The sequence below is a fragment of the Talpa europaea genome, assembly GCF_964194135.1.
Source record: "Talpa europaea genome assembly, chromosome: 8".
Taxonomy (NCBI): domain Eukaryota; kingdom Metazoa; phylum Chordata; class Mammalia; order Eulipotyphla; family Talpidae; genus Talpa; species Talpa europaea.
In genome coordinates, this window is record NC_140075.1 from 47266805 (window position 1) to 47293974 (window position 27170).

Sequence of the window (27170 nt, forward strand, 5' to 3'; positions counted from 1 at the left end):
TGCTTGGGAGAGATTAGGAACCCATGACATCAGTCTGGCACTGCCTGCTTGAATGTGACTCAAGATTAACACACACATCCCATGCTGTATATTTCTAGATAAACAAACTTTAGGATACAATACAGAAGACTCCCTGCCTTCTAAGAAATGCATATCCTTAAGAAAAGGGAAAGAGAAATTAAATCCACTAACCAGAGAATCTTTAGGTTTCCTCACTTTCAAAACAGCAGTCCCCATGCCCTGCCACTTACTCAGAGAATTAACCAAGTTTTACTTTTATCCTACTCTATAGGATTTCCGTTTCATCCCATTCTTTAGACTTCTGCCAACAAGCCCCGTTTTTTTTTTTTAATTGAAATAACACTGGTTTATATTGTTGCTTGTTTCAGAGATACAGGATTTCCCCATTTATACTACACCACACCTACTGTGCCATAGTCCACTGTGCCTCCCCCCACCCCTTCACTTGCCCCCTTCCCCATTCCCTCTGTTAGCCTCAGTTCTATTGTACAGTTTCTAGGGTTTGTTATTAGTTTTCCAACCGGCACTTTTTCAAACACACATATAAGAAAGCTCTTTTTACTAAAATTCACTACTAGTTCCTACATAGCACAGGACAAATTTCTAATATCATAGCCTGGCACATTTATTCCTGTCCTGTGGATTTTTCTCTCATCTCCCATGATCATAGCCTACAGCGTGTCCATCTTTAACCTTTGTACATGGTGCCTTCTGTGTGAAGATCATGCTTTCTTCCCTTAGAATTTATACTTATTTTTAAGATTCAGCTCAAGCTTCATCTCAGAAAACCTTAAATATCAGGTCCAGGTTATATGATTTTCATATATTATCAGAGCACTTATCACAAAGATCAGCAATGTGTCCTCCACACAGGAGAAAAGTAGCTCCTGACAGAAAAAAATCTATCCTTGGTGTCTAGACATTCATTTATTCATATATCCAACTTACATCTGCTAAGCAACTATATGACAATCCATGGCAGGTATTTTATTACATAATGGTGAGCAAAGCAAATATGCCCTTACGCTTGCATAGCCTGTCATCTATCCAAGAAGGTAGATGAATAAACCAAACAAATATGTGAAAAAAGAATGTTGTGAGTAACAGTGGGAGCTACTTTAGTTTGTGTGGCACACAAATGCATTCAAACATTTACTAAATGAAACATTTTCCAAGAGATATGTTTAAATTATACCTTCACCTATAGTATAAGTGAGCCAGGTTCATCTCGTCCTTGGTCAATACTGAATTTGCTTTTTCTAAAAACATCTTTGTTCATTTTATCAATATCACTTTGCTGCTTAAACAGTCTCAGTTCTAAAAATCAAGAAAAAGAATACAAGACACTATGAAATTTTTTTTAAAGAGGGTCAAGCACAAGTGGAAAACTAAGAGTAACTTGACATGTTATCAGGTTTATTCAACTATATGGCTAAGATAATTTTAAAATAATTAGTAGCATGATCACACATTTTACTAAGTAAAAAGTATTATTAAAAAATAAAGCCAAGTCTTTCTGATATTCAAAAGCCTGAAGCAATCATTTTCTTTTTTTTTTTTTTTTAAGAGTATTCAGTAGTATCCCAGTGTCTCCCTTATTCAATGCCAAATGATTCAGAACTAAAATATTTCTGGGCTATGTGGGTATGTGACAGTTAAAAGAAAAGCAGAAAAACAACCAAAAAAGCCATGTAAAATCCACTACAAAAAAAAAGCTCAAGATTTTAAAAAAGGAATGAATGGCAGGATAAGGAAATTATATATTAAAATGTATAATTTTACTAATAATTACTCATTAAAAATATTTTATAGCTGATCAAAAAAACCAAAACAAAAATTGGCAGTTGAAGATTAAAAATATTCACCTGTTACTTATGAAACTTGAGGAGATTTAAACAAAACAACTAGAAAGTTCTAAAAACAAAGCAAATACTACCTCAGATTACAAAACCTATATTTACAAATGATATCCATATTTCTGAAAACTTTAAGAGTATTAAAGAATACAAGGGATACAAAAATTAAATAATGTTCATTCTTTCGTAAGTCCAAGAACATTATGTATGGGCGACAATATCAGCTGACCATGCCCCTTCCCAAATTAATTTCTGTGGGCCTAAAAAATTTAATCAGTATAGAATGAGGTAAAATTAGTTTGTTTTATTGCCCACTAGCCTTGTCAGTTGAAATAATGAAGTTTTTCTGGGAAATATACTATCCTTTGCTTTCAGTGGTGAAGTTCAACACTCAGTTGTGATATGTGCCAAGAGATAAACATATTCATCACCAAACCTGCTAGACTGCAAGTTTGTTTTTTTTGTAAACAAATTTATGGCTTATCAAAAAGAAATTGTTAACTTGTAACTTTTCAGCAGCAGGGAGTTTAATATTTTAAAAAAAGATTTATTTATTTATGCATACAACAGCTGGGCTGTAGGCCAGAGGTGTGAAGGGAGGGAGGGTGGGGAGAGCAGTGGTGGTAAGAGGATTCACCAGAGACAGAGTGGGGAGAACAGGTTGATCCATGGAAATACACTGCTGAGGGGAGCAGCAGGCGAGACAGGAGAGGTCTGCTGCGCCATGTATGTTAGCTCCCTGGCCAAGGACCAAACTCATGCTGCAGTGGCTGAAGATAGCTTCATAGTGCTCAGACTATCCCCCATGTGCCACCAGGGAGGCCCAGGGATTTTAATTTTTAAGTCTGGAATGAAATTTCACCAAGTTTTAAAAGGTATTAACTTTACTAATCTTTAATGATATTAAAGTAGTATATTAAGAACTGTCACAGGGTGAGAAACTAGATTTATATTGCTCAAGATGATCACTGACAGTGGCAAGATTTAATCTATAGAGCAAATCTCAATAGAGTGGTAATACAACTCAAAATTTTAACGTAGTACATAATGATAAACATCACTCTTGAAAAAAGCAAATTATTTTCCTATTTACAATTGCTGGAAAAAGTCTTGCAAAAATATTTTTTCTTCTCTATGTATTTCCCTGCATAATAATAAAACATACCTAGATTCTCTTCAAACATCAAGTGTTAAGAGCACAGTATTCCATTTTGGTTGAAACATTCCTTCACATAGTCAAGGCACTCTAAGAAGTCTCAGACACTAAAAAAAAAGTTTCTCTTTTTGATAGCTCTTTTAGGCATATTTCCCCTCAAAAAGCTAAATTGAACACTGTTAATTTTGACTTTTGTTCATTTTTCATGGTAGAGTCCTCAAGTAATTTTTCTTTTATTTGAAGCCACTCCTTCATTTTCAACTTGCTGAGCAGGCAGGCTTTTGGTTTCCATGGAAACTGGATTCCTGCGGCTACGAGCAGGCACTCGTGTTCCACCCATCTAAGAAATGAAGCAAAGAATAGAATAGCTTAACATGTTTTCAACACACATATATGTTGTGAACTCCCTTTTTTAAAAACATGTATTATGCTGTGAACAACCCATTATATATTTTAATCTTCAGCTATCTGTAGCTGCTTCTAAACAAGGTTAATCTGACAGAGTTTTAAAGTATGAAACTTTCAAATAACAACCAGGGAGAGGAATAGATCAGGATTAATGAAGAGAAGTGAAGGGGGAAACTACTCTCTCTGCTATATTTGAGAGAGTTTGAAATGTTCAATTTAAAAAATAAGGGACCGACAGGCTTTTCAAGCAACATGTTTGCAATAATGAAGTTGAAGGGCAGAAAAAAAGGAAAAAATTAAAAATGTGCAGAGAGGAAAAAGAAATACAAAAAGGTTAGAAGTGGTAAAATAAGAAGAAATTACAAAACGGAGACAAAGTAAGAAAAAAAGAAAAGTCCAATGGGTTCCTTCCCATTAATTGTATGGTTATATTGTAGTGAGATACATAAGAGATAACCAAAAACTTCCTGTGGTTTTGAAAAAAAATCAAGAATTAGGTATGTAATTGTCTACTGCACCTAATGAGAACAAGGCAGGAAAAAGAATAAATATGAAAAGAAGGAAGAAAAGAAAAGAACCTAAGTGGAAAGGAAAACTGAGGGAACAAAAGAAAACAGAAGAAGAAAAGAAAAGAAGGAAACACTGGACAAAGACTTCAGAAGATGGGAAAAGAGAAAGAAGAGAAGTAGGGAACAAACCTTTGTTGCAGTGCTGGTCATACTTTAATTATCTACTTTTCCTAAGTGCAAGCTGATACCCTCACTTTCTAATTTACACAGTCTATGGAAGAAAGAGCACGTATTTTTACAACAAATCCTATTGAAGATGAGATCTAGGAATGCGGTCATCTCCTTGGCTACTGAAAAGAACATAAAGTTCTTCAAAGTGGTCATGTTAAAAGTCAGATCTTTAAGAAAAGGACCAAAGCTGTGTAGCCTGAAACCATTTCCCCAGAACCCTGGCTATCTGCCTCTATTTTCCCCAGCAACCCTACACTGCACCCTTTCTATTTCTTCACATCTTGTCTGGTGAATTCCTGGTCTGGGAGGGGGCGATACTCAAGCATACTCTTTCATATTCCTAATACAACAAAAATAATACCAACAGTGAGCCTATGAACCACTAGCTCACCAAAAAGGAATCAGACTGCAGTTGCCCTCACTTAATATCTTAAACATTTTTGGGGGGCCTCCCTGGTAGTGTAAAGGGTTAGACACCACACTATGAAGCAATCCTCAGCCTCTGTAGCACGAGTTCAATCACTGGCTAGCCAGGGAGCTACCCACATGGCGAAGCGGACCTCTCCTGACTCGCCCGCTGCTCCCCTCAGCAGTGTATTTCAGTCAGTCTGCCTGTTCTGTTCCCCACTCTGTCTCTGGTGGATCCTCTTGCCCCCTGCATCTCTGGCCTGTACCCCAGCTCTTGTATGAATAAATAAATCTTAAAAAAAATTTTTTTTTGGTTTACAAGTGGATGACAAGAAAGGACAGATTTCAGCTGAGATTTGCCTCTGCTAGTCTGATCTGTTTAAATCTAATGAACTTGGGGAATATATTGATTAGAAAAATACTGTGATTTTTAGATTATTCTATTCTCTTCTCAGCTGATATTTACTATTGATAAATTTACTGACCACACTAAATGGTATCTATGGTATCATCAAGTAAAGCAAGTATTTTGAAACTTTCATTGTGAGACAGTGTATGTGTGCACATGTACATACATGTATATGTCTAATGAAAGGGGGAAAAGGTATAAGCATAGAGCTTCTTCAAAAGAAATGGAAGCAAAAGTTAGGATAAAAGGAGCAGAAACATTATACCATGGAATATGTAAATTATTCTTATTTCATACAAGGTTTTACTCCCCCAATTTCTGGAAGTTCTGGTCCTCTCTTGTTGCTCCTAAGGGTAGAATTCCTATCTGTGCTGTGCTTAGCTTGGTTGGACTAGAAAGTTCTATCTCCCTGGCCTAGATAGGAAGTAAAGGAGAAAGGTGAGGCCATTCCCATTAATCGTATGGCTATACTGTAGTGAGATACATAAGAGATCACCAAAAACTTTGTGGGTTTGAAAAAAATCAAACTAAGAATTAGTCATGTAATAGTCTACTGTACCTAATGCTAGGCTGAACCACAACCTGGTACTGGATGTTTCCTAGCCTGGGCTGAATTCATAGAGCAATTAAAAAACACAAATCAACAAGTGCTCAGTGGTGCACATACAACAGAATTGTTTAGCTTTATATATTATTTGGGCAAACTCTGAAATATGAAATTTTGTCAAATTATTAAGCTGTTCATTTTCACTAAAATGGACTAAAGCAACTTCCATATAAAGCTATATGTTATAGGTAAGACTAACTACAAACTCTTAATTAAAAAATTATACTTATAAGAACATGAATCCTTCAAAAACTGTTTTCAATCATTACTTTTAAGTCAGTTAAGAAAATTTTGCCTTAGGAGGTTATAAAAATTACTGTTTATATTAAAATTAGAAATACCAAACTGAAAATAAAATGGCTTAAAGTGCTAACATCTAATTTTCTCCATTATTTCACTTATCCCAAATAGTTAACCACATTTATATATTTTTTGGCCAAAGTAAACTAAGACTATCCAAGCATATCTCACTTCTAAAAGAAGTCTCCCAAATAGTAGTAACATTAGGATGGGGAACTGAATAATATAAAAACATTCACTATAAATTATAAAAATACATTCAGCATCAGCATTCCAATTGTTTTTGAAAGAAGTTAAGGTCATTTACAACTTAATTTAATGTAGGAAAAAAAGAACATATCCACATGATATAAATGTCACAGATGTTCTGGGGCAAACATATTAAGAAAATTATAGACCTCAAAGATTTTTGGCAGTAGGGAAGGAAAACATGGGACTTTTGTTTCTTAAATATTCAAATTCAATTGAGGATAACACAACTTTTCCTACACCTAAATTTCTTACATGATGTAATACGTGATATTAGCCATAATTTTATAAGTTTCGCTTAGAGAAAAATGACCAATAGGTATCTCTGGGAGGATTCCATAAAGAAAGTAAAATTAAATAATAAATACTGAGTTATATAATACTGAGCAGAACAAAATTTAGTCCTTAACATTTTACTGTAATTTTACTTTTAATAAGGCACTGCATTCACTAATTACCAATATGCACGCATCTTTGTATTTTTCCACATCCTACTTGTTAATTTTTAATTATATCATAATTTTGTTGTACATATTCCTCAAATATTTAATAAAATAAAGCTATATATAAAAATTACAAAAAAAACAAAACAAACAAAACCTTTGCTTTTCAAAGGAAGATGAAGAGTTAAGTATGTGAATGCCTTTTCAATTCCCCACTGGGCAAGCTAAAAGAATTTTCTTCAGTTGACTTATAAATCTTACAAATAGAAACTTCCACTGATGAAAAAACTGGACTGAGATGAACATACAACTTTAATCTTTCTATGGATATAGTTTTTAGAATGGTGTTGTGATTAATATGGCAGATGTGGACATCAGGTTGAAACATTATATAATCAATGAGACAGATTAATAAACAACATAATGGAATACTTACTTTCAAAATAAAAATCTTACCTTTTGTTGTGTTGTGGGATCTAGTGATTTAGGAGGAAAAGTACAAGGTATTCTTCCATGATGGATATGATAAGGTAACAAAAGACTGGGATCTAATGGAACCCAGGGAACTGAGAGACTAGAAGGCACACCAGGAAGACCACAATGTGTTTTATGTAAATTGTATGCTGTCCTACTAAATTTTCCATCTGAGGTCTTGTGGATCAGGAGGGAAGAATCTTCTGCTGCATGAGACAACAAGTAGGAACCTTCCTGCAAACTAAATCCACACATGAAACACATTGGCTCAACTGTGTCAATTTCAATAGCATTTTTTTGATTATGATCTATTAGAACAGCTAAGGGAATGGACTACCACCTTTAAAAATACATTTTATGACTAAATAAGATTTAATAAATCTTTTAAACTGTTTTCATGCCTTTCAGGCAAATAATTTTAATTCTTATTTCAAAGTATAATTATTTTTTACTATATTAATTAGTAAGTTTTTAATAATTTAATGGGAAACACGTTGTCTGCCTAGTTCTCTAATACATTGACAACATATACTGAAAAGCATTTCTGAGTGTACAGATGTAGCATTCCTATAAGCAATTTAATTCATTTAACACTGCATCTACTTTTTTTCTAGTAATAAGTGAAAAGATACAAAACTCAATGTGTAGACACATTTACTACATTATATAGTTTAAAATAAAGAGGCAGAAACAGTCAGTAGAATCACAAATACAATGAGGTGCTGACACATTAACAATAAAAAAATGACAGGTAATGAATGCTTATCAAGAACTAATGACTACCATACTGCTTACATCCATTTTGTCATGAAATCCTCCACAACAAAACTTCCAGTCAGAATATTAAACTTTAACCATATATCAGATATAAATAGAAATGACAGATGCTAAGCAATTTAGTCAAAGTTCTATGTACAGATCTTAGATATAAACCCAGGCAGTTGACCTCCACAGGACACAACCTTAATCATAATCCTCTACTGTCATATTAATTAGTTCTGTCAAACAGCAAATCTGTATTTTTCCCTTTTCCCTAAAAGTTTTAGGGAATTCCATGTATTAACATAAGGAACATGAAGGATCTGATTAATATTCATGGAATTTTAGTCCTGTAGCTCAGAGGGACTAAGGACAACATCAATCAGTCCCTTTCCACAATATATCATTAAAAATAAGAATCAAATTTTAGTTATATGGATCTGCTCATAAGCCTACTACGTTTCATAATGATGTCTATAAGGAAGCTGACATCGGCTGCATAAGAAGGAGAACTTGAACATTAAGATTTTTCACTTTTAGTTCAGACTACTGAACTGTTTGTTTTACCTTTTGCTGAATGACAAAGAATGCAAAAGCTCGTAAACACTTAGATAAACGATCAGGTGGAGAATTCATCTTCTAAGATTTGATATGGACCTAATAACTTCCATATTGCTTGCTTACCCTGAAAATGTGGATGGAATTACATAGTTAGCTAAATAATGGTAACCCTGGGCCTCCCCGGTGGCGCAGCGGTTGAGCGCTGGGTTGCGAAGCTGCCCGCGGCCTCTGCGGCGCCGGTTCGATCCCCGGCTGCTCCCCGGCCACCAGAGGAGGGTCCCACATGGCGCGCAGACCTCTCCTGCCGCCCGCTGCTCCCCTCAGCAGTGTACTTCGGTCCTTCTGCCTGCTCTGCTCCCCGCTCTGGCTCTGGTGAATTCTCTCACCCTCCCGCGCTTCTGACTGTACCCAGTGCATGTGTAAACAGAACAAACAAACAAATAAACATGCCTCTATTAAAAAAAAAAAAAAAAAAAAACCCAAATAAATAAATAAATAAATAATGGTAACCCAGATGCTCACATGCTAGTTTCTAGAACCTTTAATGGCTTTGCAAATGTGATTAAGGATACAATGTGACAACAGAAGTAGAGATTTGAATGATGTGCTTTGAAGATGAAGGAAGATGCCACAAGTCAAGGAATACAGGTGGCCAACAGAAGCTGAAAAAAGTAAGGAAATGATCATCCCTTCAGAGATTCCAGAAGGAACCAGCCATGCTGACACCTTATGTTGGGTGCTGTGAGAATGATTTCATCTTTCTGACCTCTGGAACTTTAAGAGAATAAATTTGTGTGTTTTAAAGGTACAAAATCTGTGGTACTTTGTCAATAGGAGACGAGTACAATACAATGTTAAAGAAAACTATAACTGCAAGCTCATTAAAACCAGATACTGTTATCTTTTTAATTACATTTTCACATTTGGCACAATAAAGACTACATTTTTAGGGTTATTTTCTATCTAGCCCTAAACAGCACATTTTCAAAGTTTCTATGACTGTTCATCCAAGAAAATCAGACACATCAATGCAAAATGTAAAAACAACAACAACAAAAAAAAAAAAAACAAAAAAACAACTTACCTACTTAATTTCTTTAGAATGTGTTGGAGGATGTTAAATAAACTTGAAATCCTATTAAACAGAAGAAATTCATGTAAAATTAAAATTAAATGACAAAAAAAACTTACTCTTAAAAACTTTTCAAGAAGAGAAATGGCTGCAATAAAAATATCAGTATTTTACATTCAAATCATAAACTTTTGAAATTGTTCAGATGTCTTTAACAGAACTAATCTGCAGAAGAGTTTCCTTTTATAGATGATGGTATACTAGCTTCCAAAGAAAGTGAGAGGTATTTTATATGTGTAATGCTAGAAAACGCAATGATTGGAGAGAGGATTGTTAGAGAGAAAGGAAATATAGAGATTTGTTTAGTCTATTATGAGGTCTATTATAGACCTAATTTCATTTCCTTTTTTATTTATTTAAAAGTGATTTACTCTGGGAGTACATATGTAAAGATAAGTTACCCCTCATAAGAAACAATTATCATAAAGAAGTAAATGTTTTTAAGGACAAGCAAAGAGTTCAAACTTAAATTTGGAACCCTTCTAAAGTCATACCAGCCACTAAAGCTGGAACTTGCAGTAGTTAAAAAAAAAAAAAACTAATATAAAAAGGCAATTTCTCATCCTAAGTGGTAAATCAAACATATTAACTACCAAGGCTGTCACTCTAGCACAGCTGTGAGCTCTGGGGCAAGTCACTCTAAGTTCCAGTTTCCAAATAATAGATAACACTTTCGGTCCTTCTGCAAAAGTTGTGAGATGCAAATTAGATAATGTTCATAAACTATTTTCCTTGGTATTTAGGCAGTTAAGAGTATTGAGTACAAAAAATTAATTCCATTCTCATAAACAGTAGAAGGATAAACATGGTAGTTGGTAGAAGGGTAAACTTTGAGCAGTTAGGATGTCCAAACGAGTATATACAATTCTGAGAGCTAAGAGCAGCATCACATATCCAACTGGAAGCTAAAAATTCAAGATTTACATAGAACTCATACATGAAAACAATAAAAATGAAATAACCCCATCAAAAAATGATATAACCAAAATGAAAATGCATACATTATGCAAAAATGAAAAATGATGTAAGAATATAAAATAATTCATATAAAAAATGAGCAGGTCTGAACACTTGTCCAAACAAGACATACAGATGATCAACAGGCACGTGAAATAGTGCTCATCACTATTTAATAGGGAAATGAAAATTAAACCATAATATTACCTTACAACTATGAGAAAGACCTCTATCAAAATGACCAAAAAAATAAAAAGGTGGGGGTGATGGGGTAATAAGTCCCCCACCCCACCACCTCAGAACAAAAAAATCCAAGACACCAAGGACTACAAATACCACAATGTCATCACCACAGAAAGAAGGATTGTAGGGAACTGACAGTGGAGTTAAGCAGCCATGTTTGGTATATACCCAGACATGTGGGTCTTGGGAGTCTTTGTTTTTTTTGGCCAGCCTTCAGTATGCTGTTGAGGTTCTAACTCAGTGAAACTGGTAGGATACATTTACCAATTTATCTCTTTTTTCCTGTTATTTATTTTTATTTTCCCTTTTTATAAATAAACCCTTTATTGTCCCTTTTTGTGAATACCTGCAGCTGAGTTTCATTTTAAGTCCCTTTTAAGTATGCGGGGAGGACCCAGCCAGCCCAACTCATTTCATATTGGGGTTGCCCTGTAATGGGGGGGGGGGTTGCAGAAACAACAAGTGATGGAAGAAAAAAATGCAAAGGAACCCTCATACTCTGTTGGTGGAAATGTAGACTGGTTCAGCCTCTATGGAAAACAGAACAGAGTTTTCTCAAAGTATTAAAAAAAATCTACCATATGATCCAGCAATTCTACTCCTAGGTATCTGCCTAAGAACACAAAATCACTAATTTGAAGGGATATATGCACTCCTATGTTCCTTTCAGCATTATATATAATACCCAACTTAGGGAAACAATCTAAGTACTGAAGGAATGGGTTAGAAAAATATAATATAGGGCCTCCCTGGTGGTGCAGGCAGCTAAGCACAGGGCTGTGAAGCTGTCTGCAGCCTCTGCAGCGTGGGTTCGATTCTGGCTGGCCAGGGAGATACCCACATGACGCAGCAGACCTCTCCTGTCTCTCCTGCTGCACCCCTCAGCAGTATTTTCAGACGTCTGCCTGTTCTGTTCCCCTCTCTGTCTCTGGTGAATCCTCTCACCCTCCCACAAATCTGGCCTGTACCCCAGTTCTTACAAGCATGAATAAAAAAATCTTTAAAAGAAAAAAATAATATATACACAGTGGAATACTATGCCAATAATAAAAGATGTTCTTTTGCTATTTGTAACAAACTGGATAGAACTGAAAAAGATTACACTAAGCAAAATAAGTAAGACAAAGAAAGAAAACACTGGACAATTTCACTTACGGGTAGAATATAAAGAAACACAATAAAAGACAAGACAAAACCAAACCAAAACAAACTTTTGGATTCTTACTGCAGAATTGAGGTATGAGAGCGGGAGGGACGGCAAGAACAAAGTGGTGGGTGTTGTATGGTAAACACATTTGAAGAGGTATGAACCTATACTCCTAAAACACAGAGTTGTAAATCAATGTTACCTCTATTTAAAAAACAGAGTTTGTGACTATCCTTTCTTTTCCATCCCTGTGCACTTCTCAGATGGGGGGCCACTCTCTCATTCAAACGTCTTTGTGTTAAGCAGAAAGATTGGCACGCTTTATATTTAATCTGGAGATAGGGATGATTAATTTGGCTAGATCACAACTTAGGTATAAGAAGCCTCCATGTATAAAGGGATTGAAAGTTTTCAAATTAATAATTTAAACATAAACAATATAGTGATATATTGTTAAAACATAAACAATTTAGTGATAAAGAATTTCAAAGGTCTTGAAATTCTCACAACGTGAATGTTCTTACTTGAGTGCTGAAAGTTTTTCTTTCAATTCTTCTGAGGTAATTTCTTCTAGCAGGAAAAGCTTTGAAGTAAATGCATCAATATGTCCTAAAATAAAATAGCAAACTTAACAAAAGAATAATCACAGTATTTAAAAAACATAAAAATAATTTACTTATGATCTTCAAAGCTATTTTTACAAAATTATAACAGTAAAAGACCTTTGTATTCTAAAATGGCCAAGAAGTACTTGCCATCCAAGTCTTGCTGAAAAAGTAGTAATATAGTTTATTCAGTTTACCAACTATAGCTACATTTTAAAGTGATGAAGGTCAGATTATAAAATATGCATTAATTCTAAGATATTAGCTGAATGTAGAAAAGTTTACACAAGTCCATACATCCCCTCAAAAAAAAAATCATCTTTGAGCCAAAATTTTGAGAGTAAGAAATTGTTAAAATGCTGGTGTTTCTAATTACGATTAAAGGTATATTTTTATAGAAGTTTTTAGAGAAATACGTACCTATTATCAAAGCAAGCAAAGAAAGTCAAATTTGTAGTCTGGGCATGTTCTGCATATAATAGGGACACACTTGTTTCTTATGATAAAACTAAGATCATAAGAATCTGGCCTAATTCATAATAGCCACGTTATAGAAACAACCTAAGTGTGCACCAATGAATAAATGGATAGAGAAAATGTGGTTTATATACACAGTGCAGTTTTATTTAGCCACAAGAAGAAAATCCTGCCATTTGTGACAATAAGGATGTACCTCGAGGGCAGACAAACGTAATTACTGCATGGTATCATTTATGTGGAATCCAAAAGTAAAATCAAACTCATAAAAACAGAGTAGAAAAGACTGCCAAGACTAGGGATGAGGGGAGGGTAGAAGGTTGGTAAAAAGATACCAACTTTCTGTTATAAAAGAATACAGACTGAGCCTCCCCTGGTGGCGCAGCAGTTGAGCACTGGGCTGCAACGCTGCCCGCAGCCTCTGCAGCGCCTGTTCAATCCTGGGCCACGGGCGAGGGTCCCACATGGTGCGCAGACCTCTCCTGCCGCGCCCGCTGCTCCCCTCAGCAGTGTATTTTAATAAAAGAATACAGACTGAGAATCTAATGTGTAACAGGATGATTATAGTTGAATACATTGTATTGGATAAATGAAATTTGGTAAGAGCACATTTTTAAATGTTCTCACCAAAGACAGAAAAAAAATTGTGAGCTGACAGATCTATTAATTAACTAGATTTAAGTGTAAATACCTTACAATCTTGCCAAGGCACAGTGCTATTAAGCTATCACCAGCCACTGCAACATGTGTTCAATCCCCGCCACAGAACTAACCCACATGGCACAGAAGACCTCTCCTCTCTAGCCTGCTGCTCCCCTCAGCAGTGTATTTTAGTATATTTGCCTGTTCTGTTCCTCACTCTGTCTCTGGTGCATCCTCTTACCCCCCTGCACCTCTGGCCGACACCCCAGTTCTTACATAAATAAATAAATCTTAAAAAAAAAGTCCTGAGTTAAATGTAATGTAATCAAGTAAAAATAAAAACGTTATTATTGGAACATTAAAAACATCAGCATACAAATGTAACTTATCAATGCTGAAAGTAATACCTTTTCTCTTTTAACTTCTTACATATAGTTCTCAAAACACATTACTTGGAAAGTTGACGTCAATCATTGGGCAAACAAAAACACATATTTAATAACTCATTTTCATATTTAGCCTTTCACTTCAGTTGTTTTGTGCTCATAAGGAATCAGAAACATTTTTACCAGATAGATGTCTTTCTTCTAAAACAAATTCAATTTTCACACACTTGCTTTTCACCTCTGCATTTATTTATTTATTTATTTATTTTTTAATGAATTTATTTATTTATTTGTTTGTTTGTTTGTTTGTTTGTTTATACATGCACTGGGTACAGTCAGAAGCGCGGGAGGGTGAGAGAATTCACCAGAGCCAGAGCGGGGAGCAGAGTAGGCAGAAGGACCCAAGTACACTGCTGAGGGGAGCAGCGGGCGGCAGGAGAGGTCTGCGCACCATGTGGGACCCTCCTGCGGTGGCTGGGGAGCAGCCGGGGATCGAACTGGCGCCGCAGAGGCCGCAGAGGCTTCGCAACCCAGCGCTCAACCGCTGCGCCACCGGGGAGGCCCTCACCTCTGCATTTATAACATTCATTTAATAGTGACATTTCCAGCAATAAAGAACACATTTTAAAGGTATAGTAACTACAGAAAGGGAAGAGTTAATATCTTCAGATATTTACTAAATGTAACTTTGAGGAGATTTAGTTATTACTTTTTTTAAAGAAATCTAAATGAAAAGTTACATATAAATAAAGTCAGTTTAAAATAACTCTACAGAATACCATATGCTAAGTGTTACGAGGACCTGCCTTCACAAAGAGTTTATAATTCTCTAAACAATGGAGCATTTTTACCTATGGTTCTCAAATGAGTTATATACATGCTTTTATATATCTTCTCTCCTTAGGCAGTTGAGCAAGGATTGGGAGGGCAAGATCTTTTTGGCCATTACCCTTCAGCTATGGGAAATCAATTTGGTATCTCATAGTAAGAGATATATGTATTTTTTAGATGAAACAAGGTTGGAAAATACCGCTTTATCCAGTACAAATAAACCATTTATATAATATCAAGTCTTTATATACACGTACTTTTCATACATATATATACCCACACACACGTACAAGAATCTATACACACAGAGGCAGTCCTTGTTTTTCAAGCATTGTGGGATGGTAAAATAATCACATAAGCAGAAACCACACAAGTAATTTTAATAAACAATGGAAAACTATAATGGCTCCACTGCTTCTAAATTTTTAAAAACATCTCCATCAATTACATTCTCCATCAATTATAAATATATAGGGAAATGAAAAAATGGTAAAAATATTTAGCACATTATAATTTGAAACACCTAGAATTAAAGAATACAAATTGTTTCTTTATAAAAAAACTTATCAAGAGCAGTTTGAACAGTGTTTATCATCTTTTGCTACCACTTAGGAAGCAAGGATTTCTTCTACGCCCTGGAGAATTGTCATACTCCTTTGTAATTTAGGATCAGCCCCAACAGTGTATTCTTTATGCTTTCAACATCATGAAATATCTCCAACAGTCCCTTTAATGTAAAATCTTATGCCAGTGCCACTTACTCATCCTTTATGTCACATCTACTCTCCTCATCTATGTCAGTGAGTTTGCCTTCATTCACCGGGTTCCACCGCAGGCGATCAAGAGTCTCTTCAACAGCAGCAGCGTCAACATTTCCACTGTCAGCTATTTTTTCTCTAACTCCATTATGTTCCTTTCAAAATTCACTTTCAGCATTATCACTTTTTGTTTCTCTTCTGCACTTGAATCTCTGTTAGCCAGCTCCCACTTTTGATTATCTACTTTAGTAAAATGTTATGAATTCATCACTGAGAGGCAAAGAGGGCACACAACCACACACTATGCTGTGTATAAATTCATGAACTAGTGCAGAGTGACAAATTACTAACACTTTGAAAAACATAACATGATTGGCCACTGATGGTGATGTGCATGCTATGTGTATAGCGATTAGTGAATTGAAGAGTGAGCTAATTACTTTATGCAGCTATGCAATTAATCATAGTTAATACATCCTCATAACTAAAATTTGTGCATATGAGAAATGACCAAAGCAAGGACCATCTTCTAGATATCAACTATATAGAATTGATACATATTACAGAATTGAAAGGTAGATACAAAAGTTTGTGGGGCAAATCTGCAATCTAGTGCCAGGAAAAAAACATATTCATAGCAAAGCAAAGCAGAGAAACAAAAAACAAGTATGGTGAGTTTACCTCAAAAGAGACTGTGAACTACAGAAGTAGTTCTCAAAGTGCACCCCCTGAAATAGTAGCATCAGCATTACCTGGAAACATGTCCCAAATGCTAAGTCTTAGGTTCTAATCCAGACCCATTGAATCAGATAAAGGTCAGCAATTTCTACTTTATAATCTCCACAACAAACCCTCAAGTGATTCTGATGCACAATCAAATTTGAGAATTGCTGAATTTGTGTCCTGTATATCAATAAGCTTATAAGTTAAGGAAAATATGAATAGAGATCTCACATCACTTATATCTTTTAAGTCATGTTTTACTGAATCTCTGAGTTATGCAAGTAAACTCTACCCTCACTGTTCTCTCCAAATGATCTAAGGCACTGTTCCCAATTTTGATTTCTAAAGATAAATCATCTTCAATTTCCTTGAAATCTTGAGATCATACGGCTACAAAGGGAAAACTGAAGTACCTGAATTAAATTGAGTAGAGGATATCAGTGACTGAGTGAAGAAAACAAAGTCATAACTGAGGACGACTGTGGTGTGTGAATGCATGTGAAAGAGCATATGGCATGCAGAAATCTTCTGTTACGATTTTAAGATTCTAGGGCCTCCCTGGTGGTACAAAGGGTTAAACACAGCACTATGAAGCTATCCACAGCCTCGGCTGCATCTGCCCCACGAGTTCGATCCCCGGCTGGCCAGGGAGTTACCCTCCTGTCTTGCCTGCTACTCCCCTCAGCAGTGTATTTCAGTCAGTCTGCCTGTTCTGTTCCTCACTCTGTCTCTGGTAAAGCCTCTCATCTCCACCCCAGCCAGCCCCGCCCCCTACACCTCTGGTCTGTACCCCAGTTCTTGTATGCATAAATAAATAAATCTTTTTTTTTTAAAAAAAGATTTTAAGATTCTAGTTTCTAAGACAGCAAATCATTTGTTTTAAGCTAAAATGATTAGTGCTGTTACACATGTACTTCACTTTATTACTTCTGACCATTGTCTCTCTCCCCTCCAAGTCTTCCCAAGTTCTTTTTACAGATAGGTTAACACACACACACACACACAAAAGTGATTAAATTCTGGTCCTGCCATGGATGAAATCTGCATCTGTGTATTTAATCATCCTGAGCTTTTACTTTTCTCTTTTGCTTACAGTAGTGGCATACATATTTTAAAAACTATTCAGTACTAGTAATTAAAACAAGGCCAATATTTTTTAAAATAAAATATGCAATTTATGAATGATCAAACCTCACTGTTTTTGAATAATCTTAGTTTAAAACTGTGTGATACAAGTATTTGAAGAATGGATTCAAAGTTCAATTCATCTTGCTAGAGGTACTAATACCTGCCACAGTTAAAGAAAAGATACCTACAATGATACATAGTTCCAAATGGAAAAAGCATCTCATCACTGGATTTACTAAAGTATGACAGTGATTGTTAATTTCATTCACCAATTACACAAAAATTTTTTACTAAATCTTTAATACCACCCACCAATTACCCAAGATTTTTGTCAAAATTCCACTAGTGAAAGTCCATACTCCCTAATGCTAGCCAGGTAGTCTTACAAACTTATGATGGTCCTGCATTCTTATCCCTAAGGCTCTTTGGGAGATTTCAAAAGAATTTTTTTCTAATCTAATTCCAAGTCTTTAATGTATACAGATATGAGGGTTTTTTGCTATATTGTTCACTATATTTATACACTTTACATATGTTATATTTTTTGTTATATTATAGCTATATATATATTTCTGATAATTTTTTTTCTTTAATATAATCACAACTCTAGTGATATCCTACAGATGGAAAAGTATACTGCAACAATTAAGAGCACAGCATAATCTCTCCAGGTGAGGAACCACCATGCTTTCCTCAGTATAGCTAAAGATGCTGTGTGGCACAACTCTACAACTTCTGTGTGCCAGGTACTGTTCTAGGTGCTTAGGATATAGCAATAACAAAAGACACAAATACAGGCAATAAATACCTTAAGCAGTTAAATTACATAGTTTGTTAGTGGCAACCAGGAAAAGCAACTGGGAATATATTTGTGTGGATAAAAGTAAAGAAGTCAACAGTAAGAAGAAGGGAGAAACTCAGAGACATGAGTCTGGCACTTTGGGCTGCTTTTTACTTAGGAGTGCTAATTAAATCTGGAAACTGCAATTGAGAAGCTAAAAGCAAAGCAGAGTTTTTAATAGCCTCTCAGGATTAAAGGAGTAAAAACTGGAGTTCAGAGATTATCACTGAAATTAATTTAAGCTGAATGTGATCCGTGTTAGGTGGTATCCCCAGGGTTTGTTCAGTATCTAAAAGGGCCCATAGGACTCAGCATACAGTTGTATTCATCGATAAAATTTATTACAGCAAATGGATATAAAGCAAAAGGAAAATAAGAAAAAGGAAAAGAGTGTAAGAACAAGTCTAGAGGAAACCAGGTGTGAACTTTAGGAGTCCTCTAGAGTTCTGTATGGGATGATAAAAATATTCTGAAAATGGATAATGTGATGGCTGTACAACCCTGTGAATATATTTAATGCCATGGAATCATACAACAAAATATGATTAAAATGGTAAATTTTGTTATGTAAATTTCACCACAAATAAAATTTTTAAAAAGTAATTCTTTTTACTGTTAAAAGAAATTAAGCCATATATTCAAGAATCAACATCAACTACAAAAGGAATATTTACAAAGAAAACCTAACCTATGAGTATTCTAAGAAAATTGCTAAAAACCAGAGAGGAAGATAAAATCTAAAGTCTGACTGATGACATAATATATACAGAAAATCCAAAAGGTTCTACAAAACAACTACTAGAAATAACAAATACAATAAAGTGAAAGGATACAAAAATCAATACACAAGAATTTGTTCTGTTTTTCTATGCAAACAGTGAATTAGAGGAAAGAGAAATTAAGAAAACAATCTCATTAACAACTGCATCAAAAAAGAATGAAAAAACTGGAAGTAAATTTTAACAAAGAGATGAAGGATCTAAACACTGAAAACTGTTAAGATGTTGTCAAAGGAAACAGAAGACACAAAGAAATGGAAAGACTTCCTGTGTTCATCAATTGAATAGTAAGTATTGTTAAAATGGCCGTATTACCTAAAACAAATTATAGATTCAATACAATAACTATTAAAACCTCAATGACATTTTTTCAAGCAAATAAAACAATTATAAAATTTGTATGGAACCACAAAAGACCCCCAAAGAGCCAAAGCAATTCTGAATGAAAAGAAATGGAGGTATAGGCCTCCCTGGTGGCACAAGGGTTTATGCACAGCACTGTGAAGCTGTCTGCAGCCTCTGCAGCACGAGTTTAATCCACAGCCAGCCAGGGAGCTACCCACATGGCGCAGCAGACCTCTCATGTCTCAACCGCTCCCCTCAGCAGTGTGCTTTAGTCAGTCTTCCTGTTCTGTTCCCTACTCTTTCTGGTGAATTCTCTCACCACCCCCATCTCTGGCCTGTACTCCACTTCTTGTATGCATAAATAAATAAATCTTTAAAAAAAAAACAACTATATGGTACTAGAACAAAAACCAGAAACACAAACAATAAATAATCAAACAGAAATAATCCCACACAAATACAGATAATCTTTGACAAAGGAGTCGTGACTATACAATGGAGAAGGAAAGCCTCTTAAAGACATAGGAAACTGGGCCTCCCCGGTGGCGCAGCGGTTGAGCGCTGGGTTGCGAAGCTGCCCGCGGCCTCTGTGGCGCCGGTTCGATCCCCGGCTGTTCCCCGGCCACCGAAGGAGGGTCCCACATGGCGCGCAGACCTCTCCTGCCGCCCACTGCTCCCCTCAGCAGTGTACTTCGGTCCTTCTGCCTGCTCTGCTCCCCGCTCTGGCTCTGGTGAATTCTCTCACCCTCCCGCGCTTCTGACTGTACCCAGTGCATGTATAAACGAAACAAACAAACAAAACAAAAATAAATAAATAAAAAGCATGCCTCTAAAAATAAAAATTCAATCATTAAGAAATAGGAAACTTGAACAGCCACAAGCACTATAAAAATGAAAATAGGCAAAAAATAATTCAACATGAATTAAAGGCTTAGATATAAGATCTGAAATCATAGAAGAAAACATAGGTGAAGGGCCTCCCCGGTGGCACAGTGGTTGAGCGCTGGGTTGCGAAGCTGCCTGTAGCCTCTACAGTGCCGGTTCGATCCCTGGCTGCTCCCCGGCCACCGGAGGAGGGTCCCACATGGCGCGCAGACCTCTCCTGCCGCCCGCTGCTCCCCTCAGCAGTGTACTTCGGTCCTTCTGCCTGCTCTGCTCCCGGCTCTGGCTCTGGTGAATTCTCTCACCCTCCCGTGCTTCTGACTGTACCCAGTGCTTGTATATATGTATGCATCAATCAATCAATCAATAAATCTTTTAAAAAAATGATTAAAAAAAAACAAAACATAGGTGATAAACTCTTGGACATCAACCACAGAGATACTTGGAAATGCAACTCCAGTGGCAAGGGATGCATAAGCAAAATTAAACAAATGGGACTGTATCAAACCAAAAAGCTTTTTGTATGTCAAAATAAACCACCACAAAAAACAAAAAGGCAAACCTATGAACTGGCCTGCATATCACAGGTCTGACAAGGGATTAATTTCTAAAATATGTAGAGTACTCATACAACTGAATAACTAAAAAAATAAACAACTCAATCAAAAAATGAGCAAAAGACCTAAATAGACACTTCTCTAAAGAAGACATACAAATGACCTATAGACACATGAAACAATGCCCAACATCACTTACTATAAGGCAAATGCAAATCAAAACCAAAATGGAGTATCTCGTCATCCCTATGAGAATAACCAGCCCATATCAAAAAGACAGGAAACAAATGTTAGCAAGGATATGGAGAAAAGGGAACCCTCATTTACTGCTAGTGGGAATGTAAATTGGTGCAGTCTCTATGGAAAATAAGGAAATTTCTCAAAAAACTAAAAATGGAAATATCACATGATGCAGCAAATACCACTTTCAGGTATATACCAAAGATGAATAATTTGGGTAAGTACCTAAAACTAATAGGTTTATGCACTCCCATGTTCAAAGTAGTTTTATTCATAATAGTCAAGACACCAAACCAAGCTAAATGCCCACTGACAGATAATTGTGGAATATTCAATGGAATACTACTCAGCTATTAAAAAAGATGAAATATTGCATTTCTGGACAAAATGGATGGATCTTGTGGTCATTGTGCTAAATGAGATAAGAAAGTTAAAGAAAGGGCCTCCCTTGGTGGCACAGGAGGTTGAGCGCAGCGCTGTGAAGCTGTCCACAGCCTCTGCAGCACTGATTCCATCCCAGCCAGCCAGCGAGGGTCCCACATGGCGGTGCAGACCTCTCCTGTTGCACCCGCTGCTCCCCTCAGCAGTATATCTTGTCAGTCTGCCTGTTCTGCTCCCCACTCTGTCCCTGGTGAATCCTCTCACCCTCCCACACATCTGGCCTGTACCCCAGTTCTTGTATAAAATAAATAAATAAATCTTTGGGAAAAAAAAGGTTAAAGAATGATAGAGGAAGTTAAAGAAAGATAGAGGACTGTTTCACTCATATGCAGAATAACCAAAGATGACAAACTGGCAACACACAACAAAAATAACTTAGATAGAAAAATATAGAGGTTACTAGAGCGGACAGGGAAAGTAGAATGGAGTAGGAGAGGAAATGTGTAGGGTATTGATATTAGAGCTTTTGGTGGAGGGTGAGTAAAACATGCATACTTGGAGATGCGAAGTTATATTAGCAAAAGTATGTAGTTACATACACAATGCAAATCAATAAAATTTGAGAAAAACGTTCCCACAAAGACATTTTCAAAAAGGTAAAAGTAATATGCATAGTTAACTTTCAACAGAAACAAAAGAAGTCAGGAAAAAAATGAAATATTGTGTTCAAAAAAGAATAATTTCTTTTTTTTGCAGAGCAATAAAAACAAGGGTGCTTTGTATACTATCAGATCTGTAATAAATATAATAGAGGGTATTCTTTAGGCAGAGCAAAAAGATCCTAAGTTAGAATCTCAGAGATAATTTTCTTAGAAAAATGAAAAACATTAAAAAGGATGTGTGGATAAATGTAAATGAGTAAAAAATATGTACACCAATAATGAACAGAAAATTAAAATAGTACAGTCTGAAAAAAAGCTGGAATAGAAATTAGTGGTGAGAATCACTAGAGTAGTTCTGTCCAATTGAACTTTCTTTGATGATGAAAACATCTGTCCAAAATGGTAACCATATGTAACCACATATGGACACTTGAAATATGGCTGGTATGAAAGAGAAAATCAATTTCAAATTTTACTTAATTTTAATTAAATAATATTTTATATTTAAATAGTCACCTGAGTCAAGTAGCTACTATATTAAGACTGCTCTAGATCTATTACAAGAATTCTAAGAAGGTGAAATAATGATTAACATGTAATTATCTTATTAATAAAAGGCACTAAGAGGAGAAAAAGTAGTCACTGAATAGAAAGATATAAACCCAAATTTAGTAATATGTGTGTGGTAGTAACTAAGACTATTACAGACATTAAAAGAACATCAGAAATAATCTGTCATTAAATTTGAAAATTTGGGTCTACCCAGTGGTGCAGCAGGTTGAGCGCAGTGCTGTGAAGCTGTCCGCAGCCTCTGCAGCATGGGTTTGACTTCCGGCCAGCCAGGGAGAAATACCTAGATGGTGCGGCAGACCTCCCCGGTCTTGTCCGCTGCTCCCCTCAGCAGTGTATTTCAGTCTGCCTGTTCTGCTCCCCGCACTATCTCTGGTTAAGCTTCTCACCCTCCCACACCTCTGGCCTGTACCCCAGTTCTTGTATAAATAAATCTTTTAAAAAAAATTTTGAAAATTTAAGTAAAATGAACAAATTTCTTAAGCATATGTTGCAAAAAATAATGCAAGAAATTAAGTATGTGAATGGTCCTAAAACCAATTAAATAAATGAATCTATAATTAGAACTTTCTCAAAAAGAAAACTTTAGGTCCAGATGCTTCACAGGTAAATTTTACCAAATGCTTAAGGACAAAATAACACCAATTTTTTCTACCAGATAACACTAACGAGGGTATACACCCCAACTTGTTTTATGACATACACATAACATCCTACCAATAACTGGCCAGGAAAACTACAGACCAATCTCACTTATAAAAACAGATTACAGAATTAACATTAAGTAAACACAGTAATACATAAAAAGAATAAAATATAATAAAGTTGTACTTATGGTAAGAACACAAGGTTGGATTTACACTTCAATCATTACAATTTATCACATTAGAAATGAAAGTTATAACATCTTCTCAATAAATGCAGGGAAAATAACATCATTTTTTACTCATTCACGCATAAAAATTCTCATACTAGGCACAGAAAGAAACTTTATTTTAATAAAAGGTGTTTACAAAAACCTATATAAAATATCAAGAATTTAGAATTTTAGTAAAGTTGCTAGATATAAGATGAAATCACAAAATCAATGTCCAAATAAATTATATATTAGTAACAAACTGTAAGAAAATTTCCAAGATACCATTTGTAACAGCATCTAAATATCCAGTATCAACAAATACACCTAACAAAAGATATTCATGTTTTCTACAAGGGAAAACGAGAAATTTAAAATACATACAGGATTATGTAAGTTCAAAGACTGGGAGATTTATCATGTAAAGCTGTCAATTTGCTCTACTTTGACTAAGTGCACTTCCTAACAAAAATCACAATCTTCTTGTTTTATTGGTATAAATTGACAAGCTGATTCCAAAAATTTGTAAGTGCATAGGACTAAGAATAGCTAAGGAACTCTTGAAGACAAGATGGCAAGCTTTACTTTACCAAACAGCACAACATTTCATAAAGCTAGAATAATTAAAACATTGTGAATTGTCTAGCTAGAGTAATCAAATAACTAGCCTAGCAACAGCAACAAAGACAGGTGTTGCCTCAAGGACAGAGAAACAGGAAGTAATGCATGTAGAAAAAAGGTAAGTAAATAAATAAATAAGGCTTCCTGACAATAAGAGAGTATCTTCATGACCTGTAGGAAATATTTGTTAAGTAAGGCAAAGGAAGTACTTAATAAATTGGTCTATATAAAGTTTAAAAGATATGGGCCTCCCCGGTGGCGCAGCAGTTGAGCGCTGGGTTGCGAAGCTGCCCGCGGCCTCTGCGGTGCCAGTTCGATCCCCGGCTGCTCCCCGGCCACCAGAGGAGGGTCCCACATGGCGCGCAGAACTCTCCTGCCGCCCGCTGCTCCCCTCAGCAGTGTACTTCGGTCCTTCTGCCTGCTCTGCTCCCCGCTCTGGCTCTGGTGAATTCTCTCACCCTCCCGCGCTTCTGACTGTACCCAATGCATGTATAAACAAACAAACAAATAAATAAATAAAGTTTAAAAGATATCATTAAGAGACTGAAAGGTAACTGACAGAATGGGAGAAAAATATTTACATTTAAAACCAATAAAGAGGGCCTCCCCTGTGGCGCAGCGGTTGAGCGCTGGGTTGCAAAGCTGCCCGCGGCCTCTGCGGCGCCGGTTCGATCCCCGGCTGCTCCCCGGCCACCAGAGGAGGGTCCCACATGGCGCGCAGACCTCTCCTGCCGCCCGCTGCTCCCCTCAGCAGTGTACTTTGGTCCTTCTGCCTGCTCTGCTCCCCGCTCTAGCTCTGGTGAATTCTCCCACCCTCCCGTGCTTCTGACTGTACCCAATGCATGTATAAACAAAACAAACAAACAAATAAATAAATAAAAGCATGCCTCTAAAAAAAAATAAATAAATAAAACCAATAAAGAATCAGCAAACAATAAAAACCTGACAACAGAAATGTTAGCAAGAGGTTTGAACAATTGACAAAACTGATTATTAACCATATGAAAGAGTGTGCAACCTGATAAGTAATCAAAGTGAAATCAAAACAATAATCAATGATTAGTAATACTTACCCTACAGCATGGCTAAAATTAAACAAATTCATAAGGCCAAGTGTTGGCAAATATGTGGAGAAACTTTTTGTTTCTGTGCTGAGAAAAATGACACCTATTAACCTTGAATTTAGATGAAAATGTAGATCATCTTTATGATACAAGAGTTGAGAGGATTTCTTAATCAAAAATGAAGAGCAGACTAAGACAAAAAGACCAATGAACCTTCTCTATACTTTTACATAACTAGCAATAATAGATATGATAGTGGGCCTCCATGGTGGCCTAGGGGTTAAGTCCCAGCACTATCACCGCAAAAGGCCTGAGTTCAATCCCAGGCCAGGGAGCTAACCCACACAGCACAGCAGACCTCTCATTTCTCGCCTACTGCTCCCCTCAGCAGTGTATTTCAGTAGATCCACCTGTTCTGCTCCCCAGTCTGTCTCTGGTGAATCCTCTCACTGCCTGAGATGTAGGGGATGGACTGATAAATATGAGATTAGGCATTCTAACAGGAGGAAACAGTATCAATGATTAACAAGTAATGCATTATGTGAGGCAAGTTAACATAAATGAACCCAGCCAACACAAATTAAAACTGCCTAATTACCACCACTCAAAAAAAGAAAATGCAGAAAACCATTTCATCAAGGTAGCATTTCAGTTTTAAAATGTCACAATTTTAAGAAAATTTCAAAATGTTTAGATCAATTAAACAAATAGCACTATATAAAGTTCATAAGAAAATGTCTATATTTTTAATTACAGTTTTAAAAATTATTTTAAAAATAAAATTATTATGTTGAACATTCACATACAACTAAACAGATGATGAGCAAAATTAAACCACTTAATTATTACTAGTCCTACCCCACCACATAACTCAGGAGCAGGAAGGGTGTTTATTTTTTTTTTAAAATATTTATTTATTTATTTATACAAGCACTGGGTACAGTCAGAAGCGCAGGAGGGTGAGAGAATTCACCAGAGCCAGAGCAGAACAGGCAAACTGACGAAGCACACTGCTGAGGGGAGCAGTGGGCGAGGCAGGAGAGGTCTGCATGCCATGTGGGACCCTCGCCCTGCAGCTGGGGATCGAACCGGCGCTGCAGAGGCAGTGGGCAACCTCACACCCCAGCGCACAACCGCTGCGCCACTGGGAAGGCCCAGGAAGGGTGTTTATTTTAATAGAATAGAATGTCAATACAATCAGGAAACTGAAAACAAATACATGAATGAAAAAACAGCTACAATTGAATTTTAAAGTGTGTATTCACAAGAGAATTAAAAAGGAGAATAAGAGCTATGCTCTCGTATAACTAACTTACCAACATAAAATGAGCAGTTGGAATGCAATAGACTTTCAGTCCATAAGCGACAAAGTTCACTTTCAGTCAGAGCTTCAACTCCATAACAAGCTTGATACTCCACTTTTGGTAGTACATAAACTGGAAATTGCTGCAAAACAACAATATACTTTTTCAAAGCTCAATTAATTTATTGTTAATAGCAAATACATGTGCCTAGACAGCTTTGCCTGTATTTCATCCTTTAAAACACAGTGGAATTCAGATAGCAAAATGGATACATTTGAGCCTGATGAACAGAAACTTGGTAAATGAGGGGATGTGTGGCAGAGATGTGGAGAGGCAGAGGTGAATGTGTAAAAAATCCTGGACCGGGCCTCCCCGGTGGCGCAGCGGTTAAGTGCTGGGTTGTGAAGCTGCCCGCAGCCTCTGCAGCTCCGGTTCAATCCCCGGCTACCGGGTGAGGGTCCCACATGTCACACAGACCTCTCCTGACGCCTGCTGCTCCCCTCAGCAGTGTGTTTCGTCACTCTGCCTGTTCTGTTCCCTGCTCTGGCTCTGGTGAATTCTCTCACCCTTCCGCACTTCTGACTGTACTCAGCGCTTGTGTGGATAAATAAATAAATCTTTAAAAAAAAACAAAGAAAAGAAAAGAAA

General features: G+C 36.3%; 1 protein-coding gene across 3 annotated transcripts in view; it reads right to left on the minus strand.

The window, feature by feature from the left end:
* Window positions 1-3250: 3250 nt before the first annotated feature.
* ICE2 (interactor of little elongation complex ELL subunit 2) overlaps window positions 3251-27170 on the minus strand; it is a gene marked incomplete at both ends in the record, with an annotated part of 61587 nt that continues 37667 nt past the window's right edge. For 2 of the 3 annotated variants that reach the window (XM_084240616.1, XM_084240615.1), the window contains 5 exons: window positions 3251-3373; window positions 7054-7312; window positions 9476-9526; window positions 12395-12479; window positions 26535-26664. In XM_084240616.1, coding sequence (XP_084096742.1) covers window positions 3251-3373; window positions 7054-7312; window positions 9476-9526; window positions 12395-12479; window positions 26535-26664 — 648 coding nt within the window. Of the gene's footprint in view, window positions 3374-7053; window positions 7313-9475; window positions 9527-12275; window positions 12480-26534; window positions 26665-27170 lie in introns of those variants that run through there. The other variant, XM_084240617.1, reaches the window with a different exon arrangement.